We start from the raw sequence: 26654 nt of genomic DNA, 5'->3' as shown, positions 1-26654 counted from the left end.
TCATAGCAATAGAAAAGAAATTAATAAGTCAATAAAAAACAAATCAAGATGACCTAGATCATGTATTTAGCAAGAACTCTAAACATGGACACTGTGTTGTGTAGTTATGACAGCAATATTATCACCCATTCTTTTGACGTTTTGCTAAGTGTGTCTACTAATCTTCAACAGTCTAGTATTGGGGTATTTTGATCAATAAATAGTTTACATTATGGACTACCTTAGGCAAGGTCATAAGAAGTCCCATAGTTTCTGCCTGTGTCATCATAGTGTGAGCTATTAATTCATAAGACATGCTGCATGAGAATTCATGTGTATGTGCTGGGTTTGACAGTCCAACTGAGCCAACAGCCCTGCTTAAGTTGGCTGTAGTTTACAAGTGATATGATTTCTGTTCACGACAATGTCCACCTGAGATATCTAGCCCAGTGTGGAGAGAAGACAATAGAAATTATTCAATGTACTTAACAGGATGAGGAAGAATAAGACTACAGAAAACAAATACCTTCTTTGTATCTTGAGGGAAAATATTAAATGGTCTTTATACATATAATTGAAGTTCAGAGGAACAGAGTAAAGGTGAGACAGGAAAATAACAGTCCAAACAAAATGACAAAAACTTTTGAGAGTTGATTTAAAAAGCAAACCCATGACCTACATAGCCAAGAAGCTCAATATACTCAAAGAAGAATTAACTGTAAAGAAAGCCGTGTGTGTGTGTGTGTGTGTGTGTGTGTGTGTGTGTGTGTGTGTGCTTAACTTGGTAGTAAACTGGCTAGTTTTATGTCAATTTGACACAAGTTAAAGTCATTTGAGAAGAGGGAACCTCAATTAATAAAATGCCTACATAAAATTGTGTTGAATGTAAACCTGCAGGGCATTTTCTTAATTAGTGATTAATGTTGGAGGGCCTAGCCTACTTTGGGTGGTGCCACCACTGGGCTGGAGGTCCTGAGTTCTAAAAGATACTAAGTTTGGTAATCCAGGAGGAGCAAGATAGTTGGCAGCACTTCTTTATGGCCTCTGCATCAACTCTTGCCTCCAGGTTCACAACCTATTTTGAACCCTTACCCTGATTGCCTTCCATAATAAATTGTGTTGTAGAAATATAAGTGAAATAAACCCTTTCCTCCCCAAGTTGCTTTCTGTCATGGTGCTTTATCATAGAAACAGAAACCCTAAGTAAGACAGTAATCTACAGCTTTCTAATTTGAAACCCATTGAACAAGAGGGAATCATGTCTGATATTGGAAAACTATCCAACCACCTAGAGCTAGTAAGGTCATGGATCTTGCAGGAGAACTTACAATCACCACTTCTTTAAACTATCGTTCTAAACACTTGTCCTTATGCCCAACGATAACCTGTAGTCTTCATCCTGTATCAAGGAAACTCCTCTTTGCTGTAAGAGACCATTACCGAAAACTACAACCAAGCAAAATGCAGAGTTGAGAAGACAAGTCACAATGGATACATCTGCAAAAAAACTTCCACACCAAAGGTTCAGGGACCATTGTAGAAGAGAGTCTGGAAAGACTGTAAAGGCCAGAAGATCAGGGATTTTGCTGTGGGATTGTGTCTCCAAATAATACGAGAAGCTCCCCCTTTAAATCTCACCAGTACAACTGCTTATATATGAGCTTATCAAAGACAGTGGCAAAGATATGTTAGAGTGAACAGAGTAGGGGGTGAGGAAGAGAGACCACAGGGCCTCACCCTTACACAAAGAACTAAAGGGTGCTGAGAGCAGGAGAAACAATCTTCCCTCAGGAACATCACACCAACTGGTTATCCAATCCCAAATAGTCAGCTCTAAAAACATGCATGTAAGTAAGATTATACAGACTGAGAAGAGTATGTATGGGTATTTAGGAATACATGTATATGTATATACATATATGAATGTAACAACAATTAATGAAAAGAGGGCCATGAATTTTCAAGAAGGCAAGGAGGAATAAGGGGGGGAAGGATAATGTAATTATATTATAATTTCAAAAACTTAGAAAAATTAAGCCTTTCTGAAAAACAAAGAAAGGCATACATTCTAGTGTTTGCCATAAAATTGCACCAAAGATTAAGTTGAAAATTAGCCAGAAAGGGAAAGTCACAAATTATAAACTTTTTGGGAAGTGATGGCGGGAATTTACTAGAAGGACAACCTCTAAGTACTGAAAGAAGAGTTGTTATACCCAGAAAAAAAAAAGGATCTTAAAATAGGAGGGTTACATATGATTTTCCAGAAAATCTCAAGCTAGAAGTTGTTGCCAGTAGACTTTTCCCAAACACAGCAATGGAAGGTGACCTTCAGTCTAATACACAATGACAGCCGTGCAAATCTGCACAGCAGGATCTAGAAGGACAAAAATCAGAAATAGCCAGGAAATGAGAAAATCATGAAATACGTCTTCCTTCTCTGATCTATCTGAAGAATTGTTTAAGGTAAAATAGGGAAGTAAAAGGTGGGAAAGAAAGTTTATAGAATAGATAAGTAGGATTAATCACATTTACATAAGTCACACAGCAATAAAAATTAACATAAACAATATCAAAGGTGTGATCCCGTTTTAAAATGTTGACTATTCTCCAAATGTGCACTCAGCACACACGTGACCATTCATTCAATGTTAGCCTGCAATTTCTAATTAGACAAACTTAGCAGTGCTGTTAAGGGACGAAGCAGGCTAAATACATGGGTGTGCTCAGACACTGCCCTTTGTTGCGTGTCACATACCTATGTGGCACTCAACACACTCTGTCTTCCTGTTCCTGCTTGTCTTAGAAGCAATCTAAATACAAAAATCTAAAATAACACAGACAATCCCTTTTCTTTCAATAATTTGGGGTTTTGGAAAGGTGAGGACAAGGACAGCTATGCAGCTAAAATGACCTTGAATGGGATATCCTCCTGCCTCAGCCTCCCAAAGGCTGTAAGTGTAGTCATGCCCTACCACACTCACCTCAGTAATTTGACTTTCTATGCATTTGTCACATCAGATGTCTATAAAGTCTGATGAATACAGGTGTGCAAATTTCCTGTCCTCTCTAATAACCACTACCAAACAAGTGGAGGCCGAAGATTTTAGTCATAGGAAGCCATATTTAACAGTTAAAGGACTTTGGCAATAGAAAATCAGTTAGTCGGGCAGCAGGACCAGCAGGAAAACTCCAAAGCCCACTCTGGAGGCCTCGAATGGTCAGGAGCAGCAGACGACCTTCTCACCTAGAGCCCTTGCCTGAGGCTCATTCCCTCTATAATCTGCTCCATTGGTCCCTTTAAAAGGATTCTGCCTGGTTGAAGGCAGGGCTTCCTTGGGACCATAAAGGAAGCAAACTGTTGTTTTCCTAGAGCAATAGGTGGCATATGTGGGAGGCATGGCCCCAGAACAAACAACAGGGCATTCGTGTATCCTGGGTTCCTACACTGATTATCTCTGGGTTCAGTGTATCTGTTCTCCTCTGTGATGCCACCAGGTAGAATCCCTGCCTCCACCAGAGCATGGCTGTACCTCAAAAATTGTAAAGTACAACTCTCAAATGACTGGCAATCTCACTATTGGGAATCCATCCAAAAGAAAGGTGTGGCGGTGACATGCCTGAAGTCCATGTTTGTTACAGCAAGGCATCAGCCCATGTGCCTAACAATGAACGTGTGAGATAAAGGCCGTGTGGCATGTGGCAATGAGTGAGTCTTAAAAGTCACCAAGAGGAGCCAAACCCAGAAGAGCGCTGTGTGTCCTCATTCAGACTCAGATGTGAAAGCTTAAAAAGTTACATTCACAGAGGAAATTGGTGCAAGGAAGCGAAATGAACAGAGAGGGGGAGACAGAGAGAAAGGGTAGATAGAGGCAAAACATAATTAGTCTGGAAGAACAAATTCTAGTAAAAAGCAATAATTTATTGCATATATTTAAATAGAAAAGTTTAGACCTCCTATTAGGATTCATCTCGATGGTCAATTCGATGGGGTCTGGAGTGTGACAGGAAGTTGCAGGATGGATTAAATGAAGAAGATCCTCCACCAGATCAAGTGGGCCGCATGATATTAAGAGGTTCAAGGTACCCAGTTTTCGGAGGAACCACCAGACTGATTTCCAGAGTGGTTGTACCAATTTGCAACCCCACCAGCAGTGGAGGAGTGTTCCTCTTTCTCCACATCCTCGCCAACACCTGCTGTCTCCTGAATTTTTAATCTTAGCATTCGGACTGGTGTAAGATGAAATCTTAGGGTTGTTTTGATTTGCATTTCCCTAATGACTAATGAAGTTGAGCATTTTTTAAGATGCTTCTCCTCCATCCGAAGTTCTTCAGGTGAAAATTCTTTGTTTAACTCTGTACTCCATTTTTTAATAGGGTTATTTGGTTTTCTGGAGTCTAACTTCTTGAGTTCTTTATATATATTGGATATTAGCCCTCTATCTGATGTAGGGTTGGTGAAGATCTTTTCCCAATTTGTTGGTTGCCGATTTGTCCTTTTGAAGGTGTCCTTTGCCTTACAGAAACTTTGTAATTTTATGAGGTCCCATTTGTCAACTCTTGATCTTAGAGCATACACTATTGGTGATCTGTTCAGAAACTTCCCCCCTGTACCGATGTCCTCAAGGGTCTTCCCCAGTTTCTTTTCTATTAGCTTCAGAGTGTCTGGCTTTATGTGGAGGTCCTTGATCCATTTGGATTTGAGCTTAGTACAAGGAGACAAGGATGGATCAATTTGCCTTCTTCTGCATGCTGACCTCCAGTTGAACCAGCACCATTTGTTGAAAAGGCTATCTTTTTTCCATTGAATGTTTTCAGCCTCTTTGTCGAGGATCAAGTGGCCATAGGTGTGTGAGTTCATTTCTGGATCTTCAATCCTGTTCCATTGATCCTCCTGCCTGTCACTGTACCAATACCATGCAGTTTTTAACACTATTGCTCTGTAGTATTGCTTGAGGTCAGGAATACTGATACCCCCAGAATTTCTTTTCTCTCCTGGGCATATACCCAGAAGATTCCCGAGCATGTAATAAGGACACATGTTCCACTATGTTCATAGCAGCCCTATTTATAATTGCCAGAAGCTGGAAAGAACCCAGGTATCCCTCAACAGAAGAGTGGATGCAAAAAATGTGGTATATATACACAATGGAGTACTATTCAGCCATTAGAAACAATGAATTCATGAAATTCTTAGGCAAATGGATGGAGCTAGAGAATATCATACTAAGTGAGGTAACCCAGACTCAAAAGGTGAATCATGGTATGCACTCACTAATAAGTGGATATTAACCTAGAAAACTGGAATACCCAAAACATAATCCACACATCAAATGAGATACAAGAAGAAAGCAGGAGTGGCCCCTGGTTCTGGAAAGACTCAGTGAAGCAGTATAGGGCAAAACCAGAACAGGGAAGTAGGAAGGGTTGGGTGGGAAAACAGGGGGAGGGAAGGGGGCTGATGGGACTTTCGGGGAGTGGGGGTCTAGAAAAGGGGAAATCATTTGAAATATAAATAAAAAATATATCAAATTAAAAAAAAAGAGGTCCAAGGAAAAAAATCAATGCAGCATTTTTCCTGCATCCACCTCTTGCTAGTGAATGCATCTCTGCTGCTGCTGCCGCCGCCGCCACCGCCACCGCAGTCACCGCCGCAGCTGCTGCATCCTTTGACATCAGACTGCAGCGCCTTTGGGTTCCAGTGAAAACTGAAGAGCAATGATTTTCCAGAAATCTTCCCTGCCTTTGGCATCAGATTGTGAGCGCCGAGGCATTCATTTCATAGGCTGAGCAGCTGTGGGGTTGTCAACCTCTTCCCTACCACATGTAGACAGCCATTGTGCAATTCAGCCCTGTCCATTGTACGCCATTCTAGTACACTGTCTGTACGTATGCATATGCATGTATGTGAGCCTGTGTGTGTCTTCTGTTAGTTCAGTTCCCCTAAAGACACTTGGATCAAGGTAGAGCTAATTATGAGTAAGACTGTAAAGAAGAGTTTATTGTACCTTACAGGTGACAGTCTGTCATTAAGGGAAGAAACTGTGGCAGAGTATTGATTGGTGGCTTATTTGCCAATCCATGCTTAGATAGCTTTCTCATATGACCCAGGACTACCTGCTTAGGGAATGATGCCACCCTTGGTGGAGTGCACTTTCCTATATCTATTAATAATCAAGACAGTTTCCCGAGGGCCAACTGACTAAAGAAGTTGTTCAACTGAGGCTCCCCTTCTAAAGTGACTCTAAACTGTATTAAGTTGACTATTAGTGCTAATTAGAACAGCAACCTAATGGCATACCTGTAATCACACACACACACACACACACACACACACACACACACACACTCCAATAAAGAATCAAGATATAAGCCATACCCCGTCACTAGAGCAGTTTCTGAATCCAGTTAGTTCACCCAGCCATGGTTAGGCTGGAAATCCTTTATTCCCATCTTCCCCAACCATCTATGCACACACTTACTACATGTTGTATTTCTTATCACAGAGTAAATTCCCTTTTAGCAATAGCCACTAGATGCTGCAGCAAAGCCCAGCTCTTTCTCACCCCTTCCTGTGAAAAGCCACCAGAGCATTTATTTTGCAGCTAGTGGCTTCCCTTTGACCTTCTTAAAGGAGCTCTTGGATTCTCTCCACATGGGTGGCTAATGGCCCAACTTCAGGAGTCTGGGGAGGGACTTAGAGGCACTAGAGGATAATCCTGTGGCTTGAAAAACTCTTCAAAAGAGATGGCATTTATTTGAAAAGATATGCTCACAGGACACAAAGGTGAGCGTGCTCAGAGCCTTCCTTGGACATTGAGGACAGAGGCAGTTTCTGTGGAGACCAAAGGCAATGGAGGTTTCCAGGGAAATGACTCTACCTGCCCATACCTTCCTGGGTCATTTGGAAAGACACTGGGCTGGTAGATAAGCCTCGGCTGTCTGTCTACTTCTGTACTGCTTTGTAGGGGGAAAAAAAGGGAGACAGATACAAAGAGGCAGAGACTCCAACTTTTACAAAAGCTCATTCTTTCAATCTATTTTTCAAACTTTGTTAAAGATCACACCAGGAGCTGCACTCTTCTCATTTCTCATGTTTGAATTTAAATGGAATGACTCATTTCTCATTGTCTTCCATAACCCAAAGTCTGCTGTGAGTGATTTCACCAGAAATGAACACACACACACACACACACACACACATACACACACGAACAAATGAACACATGCACACATGCATACAAGCATGTGTTCAGGCATGCAGAGGTGAGGGGCTGCCCATCCTTTGTTAACAGTGAAGAATGGCTACCTGAAGAAATCAGTATTTTCACAAAGAGGGAAACAATGGAATTGTCTTTACATTTTGAAAGATGCACGTTTCTAATGCCGCATTGTCTTCTTTTTTTTTTTTTTTTTTTTTTTTTTTTTTTTTTTTTTTTACTTTTTTGAGCTAAATTTTCCTATCTTAGTGACTCTATTGATGGCATTTTTTCCCTGAAAGGAGGATTTTACCAGTTCCTCTAGAATGCCCCCACCTTCTTCCCTCCCTCTTCTCCTTTTCCTTCTCCCCCTCTTCCTCCTCCCCATTCCCTGTGACTGTCACTGGAGAGCAGAAGATAACAAGTTCTCAAAAATGCTGGCCTGGAGACCCGAGCACGTCCCCTCTGCACTTGGGTCTCCATTTATCCCACTAAATTTCCTTTCGGTTAATTTCACAGAAGGCAAAAGAGTTCATTTTCCAAATGGATGACAAGAAGTGTGTTCCACTGTAGCAAATGAATTGGCACTTAGTGACCACTTATTACTACCATGATAAAATGCCTACTGTGTGAGATCTCCCTGGGCAATCTGAACTTTGTTACTCTAATAGAATAATTGATAGAGCAATCAAGAGATACTGATCCACCTTCAACGCCCATCTAGATCCAGCCATGGCTGTATCTTAATCGTACTCTCACCTAACATAGATTAAAGGCTGCTTGATCAAAAGCACCTCTTGGCAGGATTTGCAAATGTCAAGTGGTCATCTTTACTCTCTTAATCTGTCTTTTCTGCTGACTTGTCGGGATACAAGCCCACCAGCCCTCCCCACCTCACCCTCTAAATACACACACACATACACACACACACACACACACACCTCTTTTCTCAGCCAATAAACTAGCAATAATAGTTGTGTCTAGCACTCTGAAATGGTTGCAAGACACTCCTTTGTATCTGGGCCGCATTTTGCAAATGACAAGCTGGCTTGAGGCTAGGGATGTCAGAATGACATTTCAACACAGGTTGAGGGAGCAGACATTTCTATCATTTCTGTTTCACAACCTCTTGACATCCTCACCAAGCCCTGTCCTGTATGATCCACGGCTTCACTGGGGCATATGCTGCCTTGCCCTCTGGGTTGAGCATTTGTGACTTCCCCCACGACTCCACTGTTTCCTCCCAACACTGAGACAACTCAAGCTGAGACAGGCAGAACAGACGGTGCCATGTGATAAACCTTGGTAGCCTCACTATTAGAATTTCTGCTAACTTCTCAGAGCAAAGTCTTTTTAAACATGCACAGTATGTGAGACAGCCCCCATTCCTGGGGTGTTCTAAATGGACCCTGCACTCAGCAAAATACAAACCCCCTTTTTGTAAAGTCACTGGAGGGCACACGACTGTGCCCCCTGGCTGCTTCCTACACCACCACCACCCATGGAAGACATCTAAGGCACCAAAAGATAACAGAAATACCATGACAAGCTGTTCAGCCTCCAATAGAAATGGCTAGAAAAAAATGTCAAGCAAAGAAATGGGTGAGAAACGGGCCCTGTTTTATCTTCAGAATGGGAGAGCAGTGCTCACTCCTGTCTTGAACAAGCTGGCAGTGGTGGCGCACTTAGGAGGCAGAGGCAGCTGGATTTCTGAGTTCGAGGCCAGCCTGGTCTACAGAGTGAGTTCTAGGACAGCCAGGGCTACACAGAGAAACCCTGTCTCAAAAAAAAAAAAAAGAAAGAAAGAAAGAAAGAAAGAAAGAAAGAAAGAAAGAAAGAAAGAAAGAAAGAAAGAAAGAAAGAAAGAAAGAAAGAAGGAAGGAAGGAAGGAAGGAAGGAAGGAAGGAAGGAAGGAAGGAAGGAAGGAAGGAAGGAAAGAAAGAAAGAAAGAAAGAAAGAAAGAAAGAAAGAAAGAAAGAAAGAAAGAAGGAAACAAGGAAACAAGGAAACAAGGAAAAAAAGAAAGAAAAAGAAAAAGAAACTCCTATGTAAATAAAAGAGTGTAAGCATCTCATCTGATATCTGGTATATCCCCTTCAACTGACATAGGGATGGAGGAAAACACTTAGACTTGCTGAGACTTTTTTCTCTGGAAGACAGCACTAGAATGGCATCTGTTGTGAAACTTAGCAAACCCATACTGTAAGTTCACTGTGCATCTCAGGTGATGGTCCTCAAGAAATGAGCACACGTCCCACCCCAGGAAGCATTCACAAAGCTTGAAACAATAGCTAGTCAAACAGAGCTAAGGCTCACAGCTTTTTATTTTCTTTTCCTTCTTTTTCTTTCTTCTCTCTTTTTTTTAAATTTAGGAAACATCTCCACGGTGTCAGTTGCCTTGAGCGCCCTCATGTGTCATAACAGAGGTATGTCACCCAAGGTCTTGTAACTGGTTCTTCTGAAGGATGGGTTGGATGCTACACATGCTCTTCAGGATTGCTTCAGGGACTTCTTAGTAGACCAAAGATACACTAAGTGATTCTGAGGAGCATGTCCTCCATGACACTGAGTGACGTCACAACGCAGCCCTGGTGGAATGAGAAAAGGAGGAAGGCCAATTTCAACTTGTCTACTCTCGTGTAAGCCCATCAGGTCATCTTGTCTTTTTCCCTACCCCCATCCTAACTCGCCTTGAAGGGAAAGGATCCAAGCTCAAATACTTACTCTACCACTGTGGTAGCCTTGCTACTATAACAAGCACATCTCAGCTTTTCCTCATCCTCAGCAAAGTGAGAGAACTCCACGTTTCTTCCCTAGTATGTTCTCTTTTGGGTCCCAGTTTCCTCTTTCCTCCCAGCTAACATGCATCTACGCCTGGCATATAAGAGAGTCATTCAGCAAACAACAAATTCAAACCTATATGTTGGGTTCCGACACACTTGCCCTAGAACATTTCCAGAAAATACTTACACATACATCTCTTAGCAACCAACTTTGGGTTTCCCAGAGCACAGAAAAGGCAGAATAGATCTGCATTCTCCATGATTGCTGTCCAGAGCTGGGTGCACAGTGGCTGTCCATAAGCCAGAAGGGGTGAGAGTGAAGGGCGTGGCAAGTGAGGGAACAGGTACATAAAATGAGTTTGCCTTCTTGATGTATTTCCTTCTCTTGCTGACCCCATCCTTAGAGTTTAAAGTATATGTAAGAGCCAAATTCACTTAGGAATTTAAAGTCTACATGAAAGTCCTGCATCTATGTAGGAAAAAAATTTTTAAAAAGGAGGATAACTATTTCCCCTTCATCTTCCTCCTTCCATTTCCCCATCTTATCTCCAGGTTAGGAGAACACGAGTCAACAGTGTAGTAGAAAACACACAAGCCAGGAATCGCCAGAGAAAAGTGATTCAACCTTGGTCAGTATGTCAGAACAACCTTGCTGGGCCTTGAATTCTGTTAACAGAAAATTCACCAACAAACACACTGTCCTGAACTCCTCTCACCAAAGAGGCAAAGAGCTGTTCCCTGCTTAGCTTAATGCTAGCCAAACCCAACAAAGCCTTAGAGATTTTTGGCTTAATCTTCTCCCTGAACTCAAGCCAGCACCTCCACGAGTGCAGCCAGGGCATCGTCACCCAGCCTTTGCTGTTGGCAACTACTCTCTCATGCTTCTTAGCACTTTCTTGGCTTGGGGGCAATAGCAGAGGCACCTTCCCCTCCCATCCACTGCCCCCACAGGCACCTCCAACTGTGTAGCTTGGCTTTGGAAGGTTTCCCACCCACTGAAAGTATAGTCAAGACTTTTGTTAGGTAATCTACAACCCTAGCCGAATGCCAGAAAACGCCTGCCTTATGGAAATGCTAGATATTTCTTGCAATTAAAAAACTCATAGCCAAAAATAAGTCATGAAACGTCTGATGTACGTGACTTACCTAACTTGAAAAGGGGTCTTTTCCAAGAACATCCTTAGGTTGGTTCCTAAGATGCATATATTCAAAGCACCTCTCATATCGATTCTCCTTCCTCCCTTCCTGTCACCATAGCAATCTCAGCAACCCAAATGCTCGTGAAGCTCCTACCTTTCTTCTGCAAGCTGCTGCCTGGATGCTGACAAGCTCTTCCCCAAGCATAACCTTCCTGTTAAAGAGCCCTAATGCCTCCTGCTATAAGATAAAACTCAGACTCTGTAAACCAACCTCCAGATCCTTCCGTATTCTCTCAAACCTTAAGGAAAAGTTGCAAAAGAACCCATCTATCAATCGCCTGCAGGGTTGCCAGGAGTTCTAGACCCACCCCGTCTCAAAGCCCAGCACATAGCATAGTAATGGTAGGTGTTCAGATATGCTCACACTATGGGCTTCTGGGAAGGAACTTGGCTTTGGGTACTCATGTCTGTCAGCAACTTCCTCTCTTGACATCCTTGGGTACAGAGGCACCTGTGCCCTTTGCTTGCACACTAGTGTGGCTAATGACCATTGTATTTCCTTGAATGTCTGTCTGTCATTGTGAAACACTTAGCATAATTAACAACTAACTTCTGGATATATAGCTGTAAATAAGCAAAATAAGAAGTGAAAATTTAATATCTCTCTCTCTCTCTCTCTCTCTCTCTCTCACACACACACACACACACACACACACACACACACACACTTCCTGCTACTTATAGAGCATTGTGTTCTGGTAAGAGCTTTAGAGAACTGGGAAAAAGAAACTGGATTGTCAGAGGAAAGCCAAGGTTCCAAGCTGGTAGACCAGCCAGAGGTCAAGTGTAGATCCTTGAAGAGTGCACAATAGCTAGGGAAGCAGAGGATGCTCAGGAATGAAAGTCAAGATCTTCTGGTAAACCCTGCACCCTATGCTCTTCTTCCCTCTTTGAAAGGTAGCACTGAGTGATCTATTTCAAAATGTCATATATGCTCTATTCCTGCATAAAGCCATCAACAATCAACCTCAGAGATTCCCAGAGCAAGAATTTCATGAAACTCGGGCTGGCATCACTTTTTTCCCCCTAATTTAAACACTCACTTCTTGAAGGTCTTTCCAGGAAACCTTCCTCAAGTCTCTAACTGTCTCTCAGGCAAAGTCATGACATTTTGGACTGGTAGAAGGTGTTCCAAGGTTGGTCATCTTCCCAACTAAATTCTAGACGCCTCGGGTTAGAATCATGCTTGCTTTCTTGACTCCCTCACTTTTATCCTCCCCAACCTACCACACTGTACTCAGAGTAGAGGGATTAAAGAAGCAATAATACTGTTGATGGACAAAAGCTGGAATGGACAAATTAAATAGTTTATAAATTTAATCAATCAAAAGATGAGGCTAAAGAATTGAAACATGGAGTTGCATGGAATTTTCAAATTTTTAACATATTTTCTATGTCTTTTATTCTTTCTAGTGTTATCATAGCAAACATCCCTGCTTTTTCTAACAATCTTTTTTCCTTTATCAAATAATGGTCTATAAATCATCTTAAGCAAACCTTCTCTCCCTCTCTCTCTCTCCCTCTCTCTCTCTCTCCACAAGCACACACACATACACACACACACACACACACACACACACCACACAAGAGAGAGAGAGAGAGAGAGAGAGAGAGAGAGAGAGAGAGAGAGAGAGAGAGAGAGAGAGACCTGACTCTGGATGTGATTTATAAGAACAGAATTATTTTTTTTAGTTTGCATATGAAGGTTCAGGACTGAACCTGAAGCCACTGGCTCTGTTTCTTCCCAACACCATGCTGTCCAAGTCCATAGAATCACCAAAGACCCCTTTGCACTTACCTCCTGAAAAATGTTCGACGTTTTATTGTTAATCCTTTTGCCTCACCCCACTCTTTAATGACCACCTTCCTACCCTGAGAAGTCCTCTCACGGATCATTAACCTCCTTCACAACTTAAGGACAAGCCTTCCTGTTGCCCACACTCCACTTATAAGAAAATAGGAGCTGCTCTACTGGGCATGATTTGTGATTCCACTATAATTTTCCCATTAAGTCTCCAGTTTATCAGTCTCCTCTCCTACACATTCTGGTCTTTCCCTACCCTTTCTTCCCAGTCCCACCCCCTGCCTCTTCCCCAACCCCCAAGAAATGAACTGGTTTACCCAGCAGGTTTAGTCTTGCTTTGACCAGCTCATTGTTTCAATGTGATTATGAAGCTGCTGGGCTTGAATCCACAGTTTATTAATTTCCAGGCATTTGCCATGTCCCTCTGTGGAGTGTCGTGTGAGGAGTAGTTGTGCATGTATGCACAGACAGTAACCAACACTCTAGGGTTGGCAGAGCCTCTGGTGACTAAGAAAACACTGTTGATTGGTGATCCAGGACTAGGGGTGCAGCCAGTTAACAGAGGGAGGACCGGTAAGAATGATGTTGTGGGAGAACCATACCGTGGCAGATGCCTGTTATTTCAGCATGGAAAGACAGAGGCAGGAGGACAGGAGTTCAAGGTCACCCTCAGCTAGACATCAAGTTCAGCCTGGGCTACAGGAGACCTTATTCCCGGTGAATCATATCATTTTTGAGGTGTGCAAAATAAGATGGGAGAAGTGGAACAGCAAGGTGAAAGGACACGGCCAAGGTCATCGATTTAATAACCAGAGAGCTGAGGGAAGAGCTGGGAGCTGGAGTTACTGCGCCTCAGTTCACCAGGCTTGGTGCTGGCATACAGCCTTCTGCCATGGCAGTGAGAATTCAGGGTGTCCAGAGTTCACAGCAAGGAATCATAGCTGCATACTGTAAGTGAACGCGCAAATGCAAAAAAAAAAAAAAAAAAATGTTGAGCTCTTGCAGAGAACAGCCTACTAAAATTAGAGAGTTGCTATAGTGTGATTAAATTCAAATCTGCATCACATCTCCCTACCAAGCATCCAACATGTATTCCTCCTAGTGGTTCATTTAAAAAAATAAAGATGAATTTCACAAGTACCTTGAAGAGCTTTTCAAGTGATTTTCCTTTTGGCTTGATCAATACAGAGTTATCACTTCAGTGTGTGAAAATAGCTTTTCCACACATCCCTGCACACACACACACACACACACACACACACACACACACATAAATCATTGGCAGCAGGTACTTTCAATTTGCTGGAAAATATTTCTAAGAAGTCAAAAAGCTCCAGCGGAATAAGCGTGCCTGCCTATTGGCTAAACGGACCAGTTGAAGAATCTGATTGGTCCCTGATCCTGAGGACTGATAAGCCGGCTATAAAATCCCTGGGTGCAGCTCTTGGGCCCCCAGTTTGCAAAAGCCAGAGGTGCAAGAAGCAGCAGCAGCAACAGCAACAGCAGCAGCCGCCTGCCAGCCAGCCAGCCACACACACACACACTCACACACACACACACACACACAAATTCTTCCTCAAATCCTCACCTAAGCTTTCAGTATATCCAGATCCACATCTTCACTCAAGCCGGGAGAGGAAAAGAGGAAAGGGGGGAGGAAAAAAAAAAGCCAACAACTTAGCGGAAACTTCTTAGAGAATGCTCCAAAACTCAGCAGTTATTCTGGCGCTGGTCATCAGTGCTGCTGCAGCGCACGAGGCGGAACAGAATGATTCTGTGAGCCCCAGAAAATCCCGGGTGGCGGCTCAAAATTCAGGTAAGCAAGCAAACCCAGGACCGGTTTCTCCCCCCCATCCCCAAAGAGCTGTCCTCATTCGCCTCTCTCACTTTTGCATGTGTCTCTGTGACGGGCTGATCTCAGTAATAAATGTGCTTCTTGCCTGGTGATAATGAACTGCCAGTGTAATCCAATAGCCTTAGGAAGTGGAGTTCCTTTGTTTAATAAATTGCATGCAACTAACGAAGAAGCTGGGCGCTCTGCTGAGGGTATTTCATTGCATAAGCCTAGCCTGATTGCCTGAAATCTGGCACGTACCCTCTTGTTGGGGGGAGGGGGCGGGGAAAGGCTTGAATGTTGGCACGCCTCACAGCGGCTCCCTCTACTCCACAAGCTTGTGTTAAGGTAAAGAGTGGCTTACCTGCTGCTGTCCCTCTCTCCCTGCTCCTTTAAGACCTTGTAACTTGACTTCTCTACCTTTTCAGACAGCCTACTGACAAGCCCCCTCCTCACAATGATTTGTGGAACCATAGTCCTCAAGTCTGAAAAAAAATTTTTTTTCAGGGCACATTCAGAAAGGGGGGGGGGGGTGGACCTACACGCCCCATTCCCTGTCTCTTTCCTCGCTCTCACCGGCTCCATTCAATCTCCCTTGCAGCCCAAGGTCCCTAGAAGGAAGTGCATTTGTGAAACGAAGCATTTCTTTCTCCAAGGGGAAGGTCTTACTTTCTGCCGGACTCCCGCACCAGTTAACTGTATATGGTCCTGGCCTCCGGAGGCAAGGAGGCAGGCATTAGGACCCCTGTGCACCTTGACTTCTGGTTCCCCACTCACTCCTCTCCCCAACTGTTAGCAGAGATGGGACCCCGCAGGTGTCAAAATGCTGCAGATGCTCCCCCTTGGAAGAGCGCAGGTCCCTGCCAGAGGAGGCCTTTTGCTGGGCTTCCTTTTGTACTTAGTTGCTATAGCGATGCCGTGATTCACAATTCCAGCTTGCCTAAAACAATAGCAGCCCTAATGCATATTAAAACTGCTTAAAGCAAAGTTATAATTTGAACCCGTGGAAATATATAATTAGGGAAATGACTTGTAACATCCCAGAGGCTGCGGGTGGTGGGAGGGGGGGGGCGGGGAAGACTAACCTAACCAAACCATGCTTTTGATCTGGGAGGAGAATCCTACGGTATGAAGGCTACAGATCATTGCTTGCCGAGCTGCCTGCCAGAACACCCCTCCTTCTGTGGGAGAGAAATTACTTTTATGGCAGATCTTATCCAGAATGCAGAAAGCCTGGTGCAAGTTCTTTGCGGTTTTCTTCCAGTCTTTCACAAGGAGTGCCTTGGACCCGTCACTCCACACCTGTGTTTCTCCTTTTTGAAAAGAAGCCTTTTTAATATGAGAGATTATCCATACCTCTAAGCACTGGGCTGTGGTTGGGGGGCTGGGGCGGATACAAAGGGCTCAGATTCCTTTCTGCCAATGCCGTCATGGGTTAAAAGCCCTCTTTGGGAAGGGTCTCCCTCCAAATGGACTCAGCAAATTATTCTCTGCCATTTGGATTAAAATACCATGCTTTTTAGTCGAGACTGAATTTTTCAGAGGGCAGCTAGATTCTCTGGTCCTTCCCCAACCCCATCATGAGCCTGACCTTCAGTCATTGCCTATAGCCTACCCCTGCTTTTAAATTCCAAGGGACAGCCTTTGGTTCCCATCACCACCAGAAGACATGCTCTAGCCATCAAAATGCATAGAAGGGTCAGACTCAGAAAGCTTGTGCCTAAGGGAGAAGGCACCAGCCCCTATCCTGAGTCTTACAAGAAAAAAGTTCCTGCCAGTCCCCTTTCTCACCCCATTTTCTTCCAATGGTTCTATCTAAGGGAATTTAAAGTCAAAGTCCGGGGAGAAGTTAAGATCATGCGCCCTTGGTATTGGCCTCTATACCAATGGATTCTACCCAGAGCCCCTTGACTTGACCCAGACTGGTTCTGCTTGTCTCTTCCAGCCGAAGTGGTTCGCTGTCTCAACAGTGCCCTGCAGGTTGGCTGCGGGGCTTTTGCATGCCTGGAAAACTCCACGTGTGACACAGATGGGATGTACGACATTTGTAAATCCTTCTTGTACAGTGCTGCTAAATTTGACACTCAGGTAACTGGACCTTGACTTCTGCTCCCACTGGCTGATTGTCTTTTTAACAGAGTGCTTCTTAGGAACCTGTCTTATAGAGAGCCAACCTTGCTTCTCAGCCTCCTAATCAAAAGGTTTATCCCAGGCGCGCGCAAACACACGCCAGAAAGGGCGCGCATGCGCACATGAGCACCCATGCACCCATATATGCGCGCGCGTGCGTGCGCGCGCGCGCGCACACACACACACACAGGTCAGGGGCATATGCACACAGTTTAGACCAGAAATAAGGGGTTGACAGAGGCTGGTTTATGATATGAGCACTGACTAGCAGAAGAGCATTTATTTGAGAGGAAATAAAAATGTTCTCCTCTGAATGACCTAGCATGCTATCCGAAATTCCCAGTCAATCAGTCTTAATCCCAAAAACATAAAACTGATTCTGACCATCTTCATACCTCGGAGGAGTTGATAATGGCTCCCTCCCATCCCATTTCCTGTCCGTGGAGTTGAGTGTTCAAGATAGTCCAGGAGAGAAGTGATTTTTTTCTTTTGTAATTCTTAGCCATGCTGTGAAAGCCACTTGGTCCCCTTGAAGGCTCCTGTGTCATAGACCCAGATCTCTTTCAGAAGGTCAGACTAATGCTTATCTTCTTATCCCTGACAGGGAAAAGCATTTGTCAAAGAGAGCTTAAAGTGCATCGCCAACGGCATCACCTCCAAGGTCTTCCTTGCCATTCGGAGGTGTTCTACTTTCCAGAGGATGATCGCCGAGGTGCAGGAGGACTGCTACAGCAAGCTGAACGTCTGCAGCATCGCCAAGCGCAACCCGGAGGCCATCACTGAAGTCATCCAGCTGCCCAATCACTTCTCCAACAGGTATCCCGAGGGTCCTTTTCTTAACGACGAGGGGCAGGGTGGGGCTTGGCCACCATAACCAGAGCAGCAGTTTTTCCCTCTGGTTCCCCTTTCTACACAGCTAGCTGAAAGATGATTTGCAGTTTTCCTGGGTGAGTTTCTCTGTCCAGTTCTTACCATAAGCCTGAAGGAAATAATGAAGCTTCTGGAAAGTACCTTTTGAAACATCAGGTTTGGCTGAAACCATGGCAGAGCAACAGAACAATAGGTCATGATTTAAAAAACAAAAACAAAACAAAACAAAAAAACCAAAAAACCCTGGTCAAATGTCAGAATGCAGACTTACTAAATCTGTATATTTGGAGTTAGTCCCAAAGCCAGATCTAAAGTCCCAAGGCCAGTAACTAAGCATCTTATCTCCAGAGCATGTCATCTTATTTCACCAGGACCTGGATTTTTCTCTCTAAAAAGCAAAATGACCTCAGGGAGCCATTCTCATCTTCCCTTCATCCCAACCCACTAGCCCAAGATTTCCCAGAAGGGGAAGCTGGTGGCTACCCAAGTATCATTTGCATCTCAGGTGACCCAAAGCTACTGGGTTTACACCATCTGACCTCCAGGCCTTGCTGGGTCACTGGCTTTGAAGCCTTTGCAAAATAGGAGTGAACCCCTGATATATAAGAGACCTTGCGTCCTGGCCCACTGTGGCTATCTTGTAAAGATGTCTATCAAGAGGTGAGGGATGCTACTTGGGTAGTACGTGGACAGACAGAATTAGGAGTTAACTATAAGCCAGTTGAAGACAGCCTGCAGAGATGCTCGAAGACAAACCCTATGATGGGTAAATCCTGTGATTCTCTGATGTTCCCACCATGCCTTTAACAAGGAATAGTTCTATTACTCTGGTCCCCTAAGAGTTATCACACACTTAATCTGATGAGCCTCCTAGCCAAATAACCCCATCCTTCTGAGAATGATAACAGTCACGTCTATCTGGGGCTTTATCCCTAACATGAAACTTCTGTGACATGTAGGAGCCATTCTCAACTATAGTTAGTGGCCTACTGAACCACAACTCATCTTTTAGAAAGCTACCATGCAGCCCTTGAACGCAACTCTACCTGACTTGCTCAGAACAGGAAAAATCAACTCCATTTTCCTCAAATATCTTGTCCTTCCATATCAACCTCAATTTTAAAAATTCTCCTAGAAAGATTCTTGTTAAAAAAGGGAATACTTCAACAATTCTTGCTGAAGAAGGGCTAATACTTGGCTGGTTGTTGGAGAATAGCCCTTTGCCATAGGGTAAAGAAATGAAGAGTTCTTGTTTAGACAATGATTAGGGACAAAAGATGTAGTTATGTAGCATTTTAAAGGGAGTTGTGTTAGCAGACTCATCAGTACAAGTTGATGTTGTTAAAGATCCTGGACACAAATGATCTCTAAAGTGGCAGGAAGCCCATTTCAATGCTAAACTGAGTTGGTTATTTCAGTTAAAGTTGCATTTTCCATTGTGAAGTGAGAGTCCCTATAGAAAGGAAGCTACAGAGTTTGAACTGAAGATTCCCACTTATCCAAGGGAAGACTTGGGGAAGGTGTCCTTAGCTAGACCATTATTCTTCTTCCAACGTGTCCTGTTTGCAACAACCTTCAGAAAATGGTCCAGGCACGGGCCCTTTATCTCCTCTTGCTGGTGTTTAATAGAAAAGGTCAATGGGGAAAGGGTGGCATACTCTTAAACACGAGAATCTCTCCTGCAACTCTTTTTCCAAGTATTTTACTTCAGTGCTGAGGACTAGAGCGATTTCCTTGCCAGGCGGGACTTGATCTGCTCTATTTCAGCTCCTCAGCGCCTGAGACATCCTGCTTTCCCAGCCTCAGTCCCAACATAGACACACGCAAAGTCCCTGCCAGTTGGCAGCGAATTGCAAAGGGAAGTAGTTACAGGTTCATTCCACCTTCCTGTGGTTTGTCTAGCATGAGATTTCGGTCTGGGAGACTCCAAAAACCTGACTGGACTGAAAGGCAGAACAGGGTTGTGTGTATGTGACAGCAGTGCATGCAGGGAGAGAAGGTAGTTGGGAATGTCCCCTGCCTTGATTTGCAACCCATACTTTCAGTCTCGAGGGAAGCAGGAAGGATTGATGAGGCGGGCAGGGCACCATGAAGCTTGGGAACCAATGAGACCAACCCAGATCCAGAGTGGGAAAAGTGACAAAGCGTCCAACTCTCTAGGGCATGGATTGGGAACAGGAAACAGAAGAATAATATTGATCAAGGGAAACAAAGGACTATTTATAAACCCTCACACAGAACGTTCCTAGGCAGAATGTGTGTATTTGGGTAAGCATGGCTGAAGCTGTAGCCATGGAGAATGTCTGATCTTATTCTTCACCAAGCACGTGGGGGTGGGGTCAAGGATGAAATTTTTAAAGTGAGAAGAAAGATAGGTGATTTGTACAAGGTCCTTCCAGGCTGTGAGACCAGAAAGCCTAATCTGCTATCTCAGTGGAGTATATATCATCATGGCACAAAGCCTGTCAGGCTTAAAGATAGGAAACATCCCAACTCCCCTTACAAAGCAGATTTCTTCTGCTGAGTTGTACTGGTTTTTGTGAACCTAAGAAGGAAAATGCATGCTGAATCCTTAGAAACAAAATACCACAGCTGAAGGTAATGGTTATCTAGCCCTACTGCCCCATTTAACTGACTGAAGGACAGAGGTTCAGTGAGATAAGCAACCTGCTGAAGGTCTCACAGCTTGTGAGTCACCCAATAGAGTCCAGAATTCACATGGCCTTGAGCCAAGCTATTTTGTCTTCTACTTGAAAAGAAGGCAGCCAGAAAAACCCTGCAAGAAGTCCCTGAAACCCCAAAATAGAATACCATGAATAACTAAATATGCACACACCATGGTGTTCAACAAGGAATTTTATGTGTGCTCTCTTTTAAAAGAAAAAACGTATCATCCCTCCTCACGGCTAGTATAACTATATGTTCTTGGTACAAAAGGGCACTCAATAAATATATGGCAATTGCTAAGTCAACTTTGCTGAATGCACAAACCTCTGAAAAGCATCTGTGTTGCTTAGCAACCCAAAGTAAAGGTCTTCTCATTGTCCTGCACAGTCCAGAGACGAGTGTCACATTTCAGTCTCACTGGAGACAACAGGGTTAGCAGATATCAGGCATCCTATCATATGCTCTAGCTTTGAGGAGCTCCTAATTGAGTCATCTGTCATTTTCTACTTTACAATGTAGGAAATTCATTGCCTTCTCCCCTGAGTTACCAAAGCCCCCTCAGGGAAGCAGTAGTTACTAAGAGAAGGTAGGCCAACCTAAGAGCAGGTCAGGTATTCTATCTAGTCCTCAGAGTCAGGCAGCAATGGGACCCTAAAGAGGAAGGCTAGCTAGACAAACTGAAATTCTTTAAGGGGCTTAGAGTTCTCCAACCTGACAAGAGCTTCCAATTCTGTCGAAGAAGGAACTTTGCATTTTCTGTTTCTAAAGCACAATAACATTTTCCACCCCACTTGGGAACACGTGTGACTGGAAATTTCTTTCTAGATGTGGAAGGGTTAACTTCTCTAAACTATAAAGCCCTTAATGGAACCATATCCTCTAAGAACTAAAATACCCTCTAAAGTAGATGCCAAGGAGGTGTAGGGGTGCCAAGTCTTGGAAGAGCCCAGAAATTAGTTGATACCTAGAAATGAATGAAGGAATAGATGGCTGAAAGCTCTTGGGACACAACTGTTTTGTTCTCAGTTTTTCCAAAACTAGTTCTCTCCCCATTTCTCCAATCAAGTAAAGCTCAGCTTAACTCATGTGCTTTGTAATTCCAAAGGTTTGGAAAATGTTCCTCTGAGCCAGAGAAGCCCAGTTTCACTCATAGCTGGATATAATTGTCTCTGACAAGAGGGCTAAGTCAGATGCTGTTCCTCTCTCCATTCCCAATTTCACCCTTTCACTCAAAGAAAGGTGACCGATTCACTTCATCACTATCTACTCTGTTTACTGTCCATCCTTGAAAAGACCTCTCTAGGGGGTCAAGTTATTCTAGAAAGATGTTTGCTCATGTGCTCTGGGAGTTGAGTTAAAAATAAACAGGATTCCTCCCCTCCCCAGATGATCCTGTGGCCCCTGTGACACCCTGACCACTCGTAGAAAAGGGTCTCTCCACATCAGTACAGCAGGTCACTCTCACCAGGAGAAGAGCACAGAGCTAATGGATTTATACAACCATTGAGTCAAATAGGCCAGCCCCAAGTCAGGCTGGAATATACCTGAACTGTACAAGTTGTTTAGAAGTTTTGAACATAGATGGTTTGGTCCATTTACAACCATAACACTTGTCTATGTTGTTTGGGACAGTCAGAAAAATTTGTTGGATAAACGAAAGTCACTTACACTACACATAAAGATCTTTGTCATTAGAGTTTTCAGGTTTTTTGTTTGTTTGTTTGTTTGTTTGTTTGTTTGTTTGTTTTTTGTTGTTTTTTTTTGCTTAGAAATCTACCAGAATCACAGATCATTTTTCTTCAAAACATTAAGACTTTTTTTGTACAACAGAAGAATATCCTTATGCTCTTTCCATTGATGTTAAAGTTCAGTTGATATAGTAAAAAGGTATTTCAATATAGATAGATGCATAGGGGTAGACGGTGAGAACCAAGAGAAGATCAATGTTATACATGCAGGAAGAAGGTACATGTGATCTTCCCAGACAAGAAAGCCTCCCTGTTATTTAAGTTCTATTTCCTCATTTTAAGAACTTGTGAATTACTGAGCAGACAATGCAGTCTAATGCCACTCAACTACTTGGATAAAAAGACTAAGGATATCCCACCTGCCCTTGAAAATTTTTCAAAATCTATCCAGGGAAAAAGAAATCATTACGAGGTCATCAAATGCTGGTGCTTGAGGTGATAACTAAAGTCTATGAGGATCCAAAGAAGGAAGAGGCCGTAAGAGCCTAAGCAGTATACAGACTCGCAAAAGGATGGACCTTCAAAGGTCATTCATCTTTTCCTTCAAGCACCCTTGCTACCTTGTGTTTGCCTGCAGGAAGCTACTATATGCCTTTGAAGGAAGTACAAATAGAGTTAGTCAGTCATCAGCCTTTTCAAGACTGAATGAGTGGGTGTGAGGAAAGAAGATTTCACAGAAAAATGCATGGCTATAGATTGAAGCTTAGTTAGAACGTACATTAGTATGTACCTACTTGAGCACACGCATTCCTGGGACAGACGGAAGTTGCAGAAGACATCCAAATAACTGTCAGTCCATGTGCAATGATTTAGTACTAACACAAGTCTAGAGTTTAAGGCTCACCAATTCTACTCATTTTATTGGACTAAGTCCACTTATGCCACTAATTCATTGTATGACTCTGAGCAAACACCCCAGTTTCTCCCCTACAATGAGAGCATTTTGGATTGTCACGTTTATTCCTGAGAGTCATTGTTTTCCAGAATTTCAGACATAATAGTCAGCCTCCTACTGTTCAGCGTGATCTAACTCTATTGAAGTCTAAACATGGAGATGGACATTCTAGTGTTGCCCAGTGAACCCAGAGCTCTGAAGGAAGCAAAAGCCACCTTCAGCTTTGCATAGCTTGAACACTGATGTCTGAATCTGCTCCTGACTTTGCTTTCTCTAATGGTAACCTTTTCCCCAATGCAGATACTACAACAGACTTGTCCGAAGCCTTCTGGAATGTGATGAAGACACAGTCAGCACAATCAGAGACAGCCTGATGGAGAAGATTGGGCCCAACATGGCCAGCCTCTTCCACATCCTGCAGACAGACCACTGTGCTCAGACACACCCCAGAGCTGACTTCAATAGGAGACGCACAAATGAGCCACAGAAGCTGAAAGTCCTCCTCAGGAACCTTCGAGGTGAGGGGGACTCTCCCTCACACATCAAACGCACCTCCCAAGAGAGTGCATAAGCAGGGAGAGGTATTCACAGCCTCACCAAACTATTAGCATTTTAGGGGTGTTGACACACCAACTTTGAGTGTACTGTGCCTGGTTTGATTTTTTTTTAAGTAGTACCTATTTTCTATTCCCCCCTTAAAGAAAATTGCATGAAACTAGGCTTCCATAATCAATATCCCAACATTCTGCAATGACAGCATTCTTACCAACAGAATATGTGTGGTCATTCTGCCTCTCCTCAAGAGAGAATGTACCCTCTTCCATCTCCCCCTTTCTGAATTCTTTTCCCAGATCCCTATCTACTCTCCGCACACACAAAACATTCATGTAACTACCCAGTCATTGTAATCTGAAGATATAGATCCCTTTAGAATGGTCACCTGGTAGAGTTAGCCAATACAAAACAACTTTATTTAAATGCATGTCTTAAATGCTCATAAATATGTTAAATGGAATTCGTGTTATGAATCTGTGCTGGCCATGGACGAATATGAATGTCATGTTTGAATTCTTGATCTCTAATGAGTCTTATGGTCTCTATCCTCCAATGTCTAATTTCCTTTCTGACATATTTACCAAATTGCTCAAACCTGGTTCTCCAACCAGACTTTGAGCCAGCATCTTCTTGCATCTAATGAAAAACAAAAAGCTAACATCTTTATGTACTGTAACTGCTCAGAGCTTTAAAAGTACCTTTAACAATTGTCTTAAAAACGGAGAATCTTAAGGTCTAACTGTGGAATATAAATAGCTGAAAACTATTGTACTGTACATAAATTCCAGAGGACTCTGCTTAACAGAGCAGTCTATAATAACTTTATTGCATATAGATTTAGTTTTGTACCTTAGCTTTATTTTCCTTTTCCTGGGAATGGAATAACTATCTCACTTCCAGATATCCACATTCATGCTCCTTGTGGCCTTTTTTATAACTAAGGGGGTAGAAGTAGTTTTAACTCAACATCAGAACTTAAGATGGACCTATACTTGATAGGAAAACCCAACAGGTTATCTGAAGGACCCCAGGTAAGACGTTAATCTCCCAGCCCACCTCAACCCAGAGGCTACATTTGACTTTGATGTATCCTGAAACAGCTCTGTCACATCCAACTGGGAATTATAGGAATCAAAAAGATCATCCCTTTGGGCTTGGACCACTTAGTGTGACAAGGCCTACCATCCCCTTGGAAGTGGCAGTTCTTGGCTCATTACCTTCCATCAGTGCCTGGCACTCTGGTAAATGATGGAATGGGATATTGTTCCACTAAGCCAATCAGGAATGAGTCAATCAGCCTTTGGGTCTTTAGTCCGGGGAACTTGGGCTTAAGGGGGTATAAATAACCCTGGGCTGTCCAGCCTTAATAGACTCCTCTTACATCTTTTGTCCTGTAATACGCTGCCTGCCAAAGTAGTCCTGGCAGCCGGACCATCTCTGTAGGATCTTTGAAAAAAAAAGAAAAAAGAAAAAAAAAAGAAAAATATAGAGAGAATGAAGGAGGGCATAAGAGCTGGTGGTTTGATCATTTCCGCTGTGATGTTTACAGGATGGCAGCCACCAAAGCCAAATGATTAACCTGTCTACGAACAACAGTAGTTTCTCAGGGTCATTGTCCTTGAACCCAACAGCCCCTTATGAGTGTCACTGCTCACCAAAGGTCAATGCTGAGAGAGGAAGAGGGAGGGGTTGCTCCAAACTCATTTGGGTAGAAACTATTGGTGCTTGACTCTCACTAGGCTACACCCCAGAGTTGACCAAATTGAGTGATAGGGACCCTGGTGGGAGGAGGGAGGGCACCTCTCCAGGGAAATAAAAAGCAATACAACTTTACCACGAAGCCTTTAAAACCAGTAACATAGTGCTCAAGGACCAAGATCAAGTGTAGCAGCGGCCCCAAGGCTGTAGCCTCTGTCCCTACACAGCCTCGAAGAGTACTGACATCAGATTGTTAAGGGCATTTTCATACTTAGAACTGTCCCATCCCCAGGTCCCAAACAAATGGACACTGCCTTAGCCTCTTGGAAATCAGGTAGCACATATTCTAAGCTAGATTCACTCCTCTCCCCCACCCACCCCCTACTTCCCACCCCAGGCAAGGCTGACTTCTTTGAACCAGAAAAGCTAATCAAGTGTGTGTGTTGTGCATTTTGCAAACCCACTAAGCCAGAACCCCAAAGTGGCAAGTAGCTTATGAGAATTCCTAGTAAAATTCTCTTAAGTTCAGTAAATTTTCTTTCTCTTTTTTCTCTTTTTCTTATTTTTTGGTGTGACCTCTTCAAGCCGTGTTATAACCTCCTCTTTCCCCAAAGCAATCTTGGTATATGTACCAACAATACATATATCTACACATACAGAAAGAAGCAGTTCTCACAGCGTTGCTAGGTTTTTGCTTCTTTTTCTCCCCACCCTGCCCCTCTCCACCTCCTTCTTGAACTTCCAAAGCTTTGTCTCGTGTTTGCTGCAGAGCGATTCGGGGACTGACCTAGACCAGTTTGCATGATCTCCTCTCTCGTGATTTGGTTGCACTTTAGAACATTTTTGTGCCGTTATATTTGCATTATGTATTTATAATTTAAATGATATTTAGGTTTTTGGCTGAGTACTGGAATAAACAGTGAGCATATCTGGTATATGTCATTATTTATTGTTAAATTACGTTTTTAAGCTCCATGTGCATATGAAAGTTATGAAACATATCATGGTAATGACAGATGCAAGTTATTTTATTTGCTTATTTTTATAATTAAAGATGCCATAGCATAATTTGAAGCCTTTGGTGAATTCCTTCTACGATAATAATAATAATAAAGTGTTAACGTTTTATTCGTTCTTCCCCCCACGTCTTTCATTGTTATTCTTTGAAATTTTCTTGGACCAGCAAGTGAGTAAACTAATTGATCTCCTAAACTTGTTGACCTAAGCTCAATCCCCAGAGCCCACATAATGGTAGAAAGAAAGAACAGATTCAACAAGGTTGTCTTCTAACCTCTA

At 43.1% G+C, this 26654-nt stretch overlaps 1 protein-coding gene across 1 annotated transcript; it reads left to right on the top strand.

Annotated features, from left to right (window-relative positions):
• The first annotated feature begins 14447 nt into the window (after positions 1-14447).
• Stc1 (stanniocalcin 1) lies at positions 14448-26391 on the top strand. Its single transcript, XM_052191108.1, has 4 exons — positions 14448-14777; positions 16741-16883; positions 17530-17741; positions 23406-26391. The coding sequence occupies exons 1-4, from the start codon at positions 14660-14662 to the stop codon at positions 23674-23676; spliced, it is 744 nt and encodes a 247-aa protein (XP_052047068.1). The 5' UTR covers positions 14448-14659; the 3' UTR covers positions 23677-26391.
• The last annotated feature ends 263 nt before the right edge of the window (positions 26392-26654 follow it).

The sequence above is a fragment of the Apodemus sylvaticus genome, chromosome 8 (genome assembly GCF_947179515.1).
Source record: "Apodemus sylvaticus chromosome 8, mApoSyl1.1, whole genome shotgun sequence".
NCBI classification, from domain to species: Eukaryota; Metazoa; Chordata; class Mammalia; order Rodentia; family Muridae; genus Apodemus; species Apodemus sylvaticus.
This window is presented reverse-complemented; position numbering and strand designations above follow the sequence as displayed.

Excerpts from the sequence above, each read along its gene's own strand:
- Stc1 (XM_052191108.1), top strand. The coding sequence starts at position 14,660 with ATGCTCCAAAACTCAGCAGTTATTCTGGCGCTGGTCATCAGTGCTGCT. Across the intron at positions 16,884-17,529 it reads CTGCTAAATTTGACACTCAG|GGAAAAGCATTTGTCAAAGA; the intron begins GTAACTGGACCT and ends TATCCCTGACAG. Across the intron at positions 17,742-23,405 it reads CCCAATCACTTCTCCAACAG|ATACTACAACAGACTTGTCC; the intron begins GTATCCCGAGGG and ends TCCCCAATGCAG.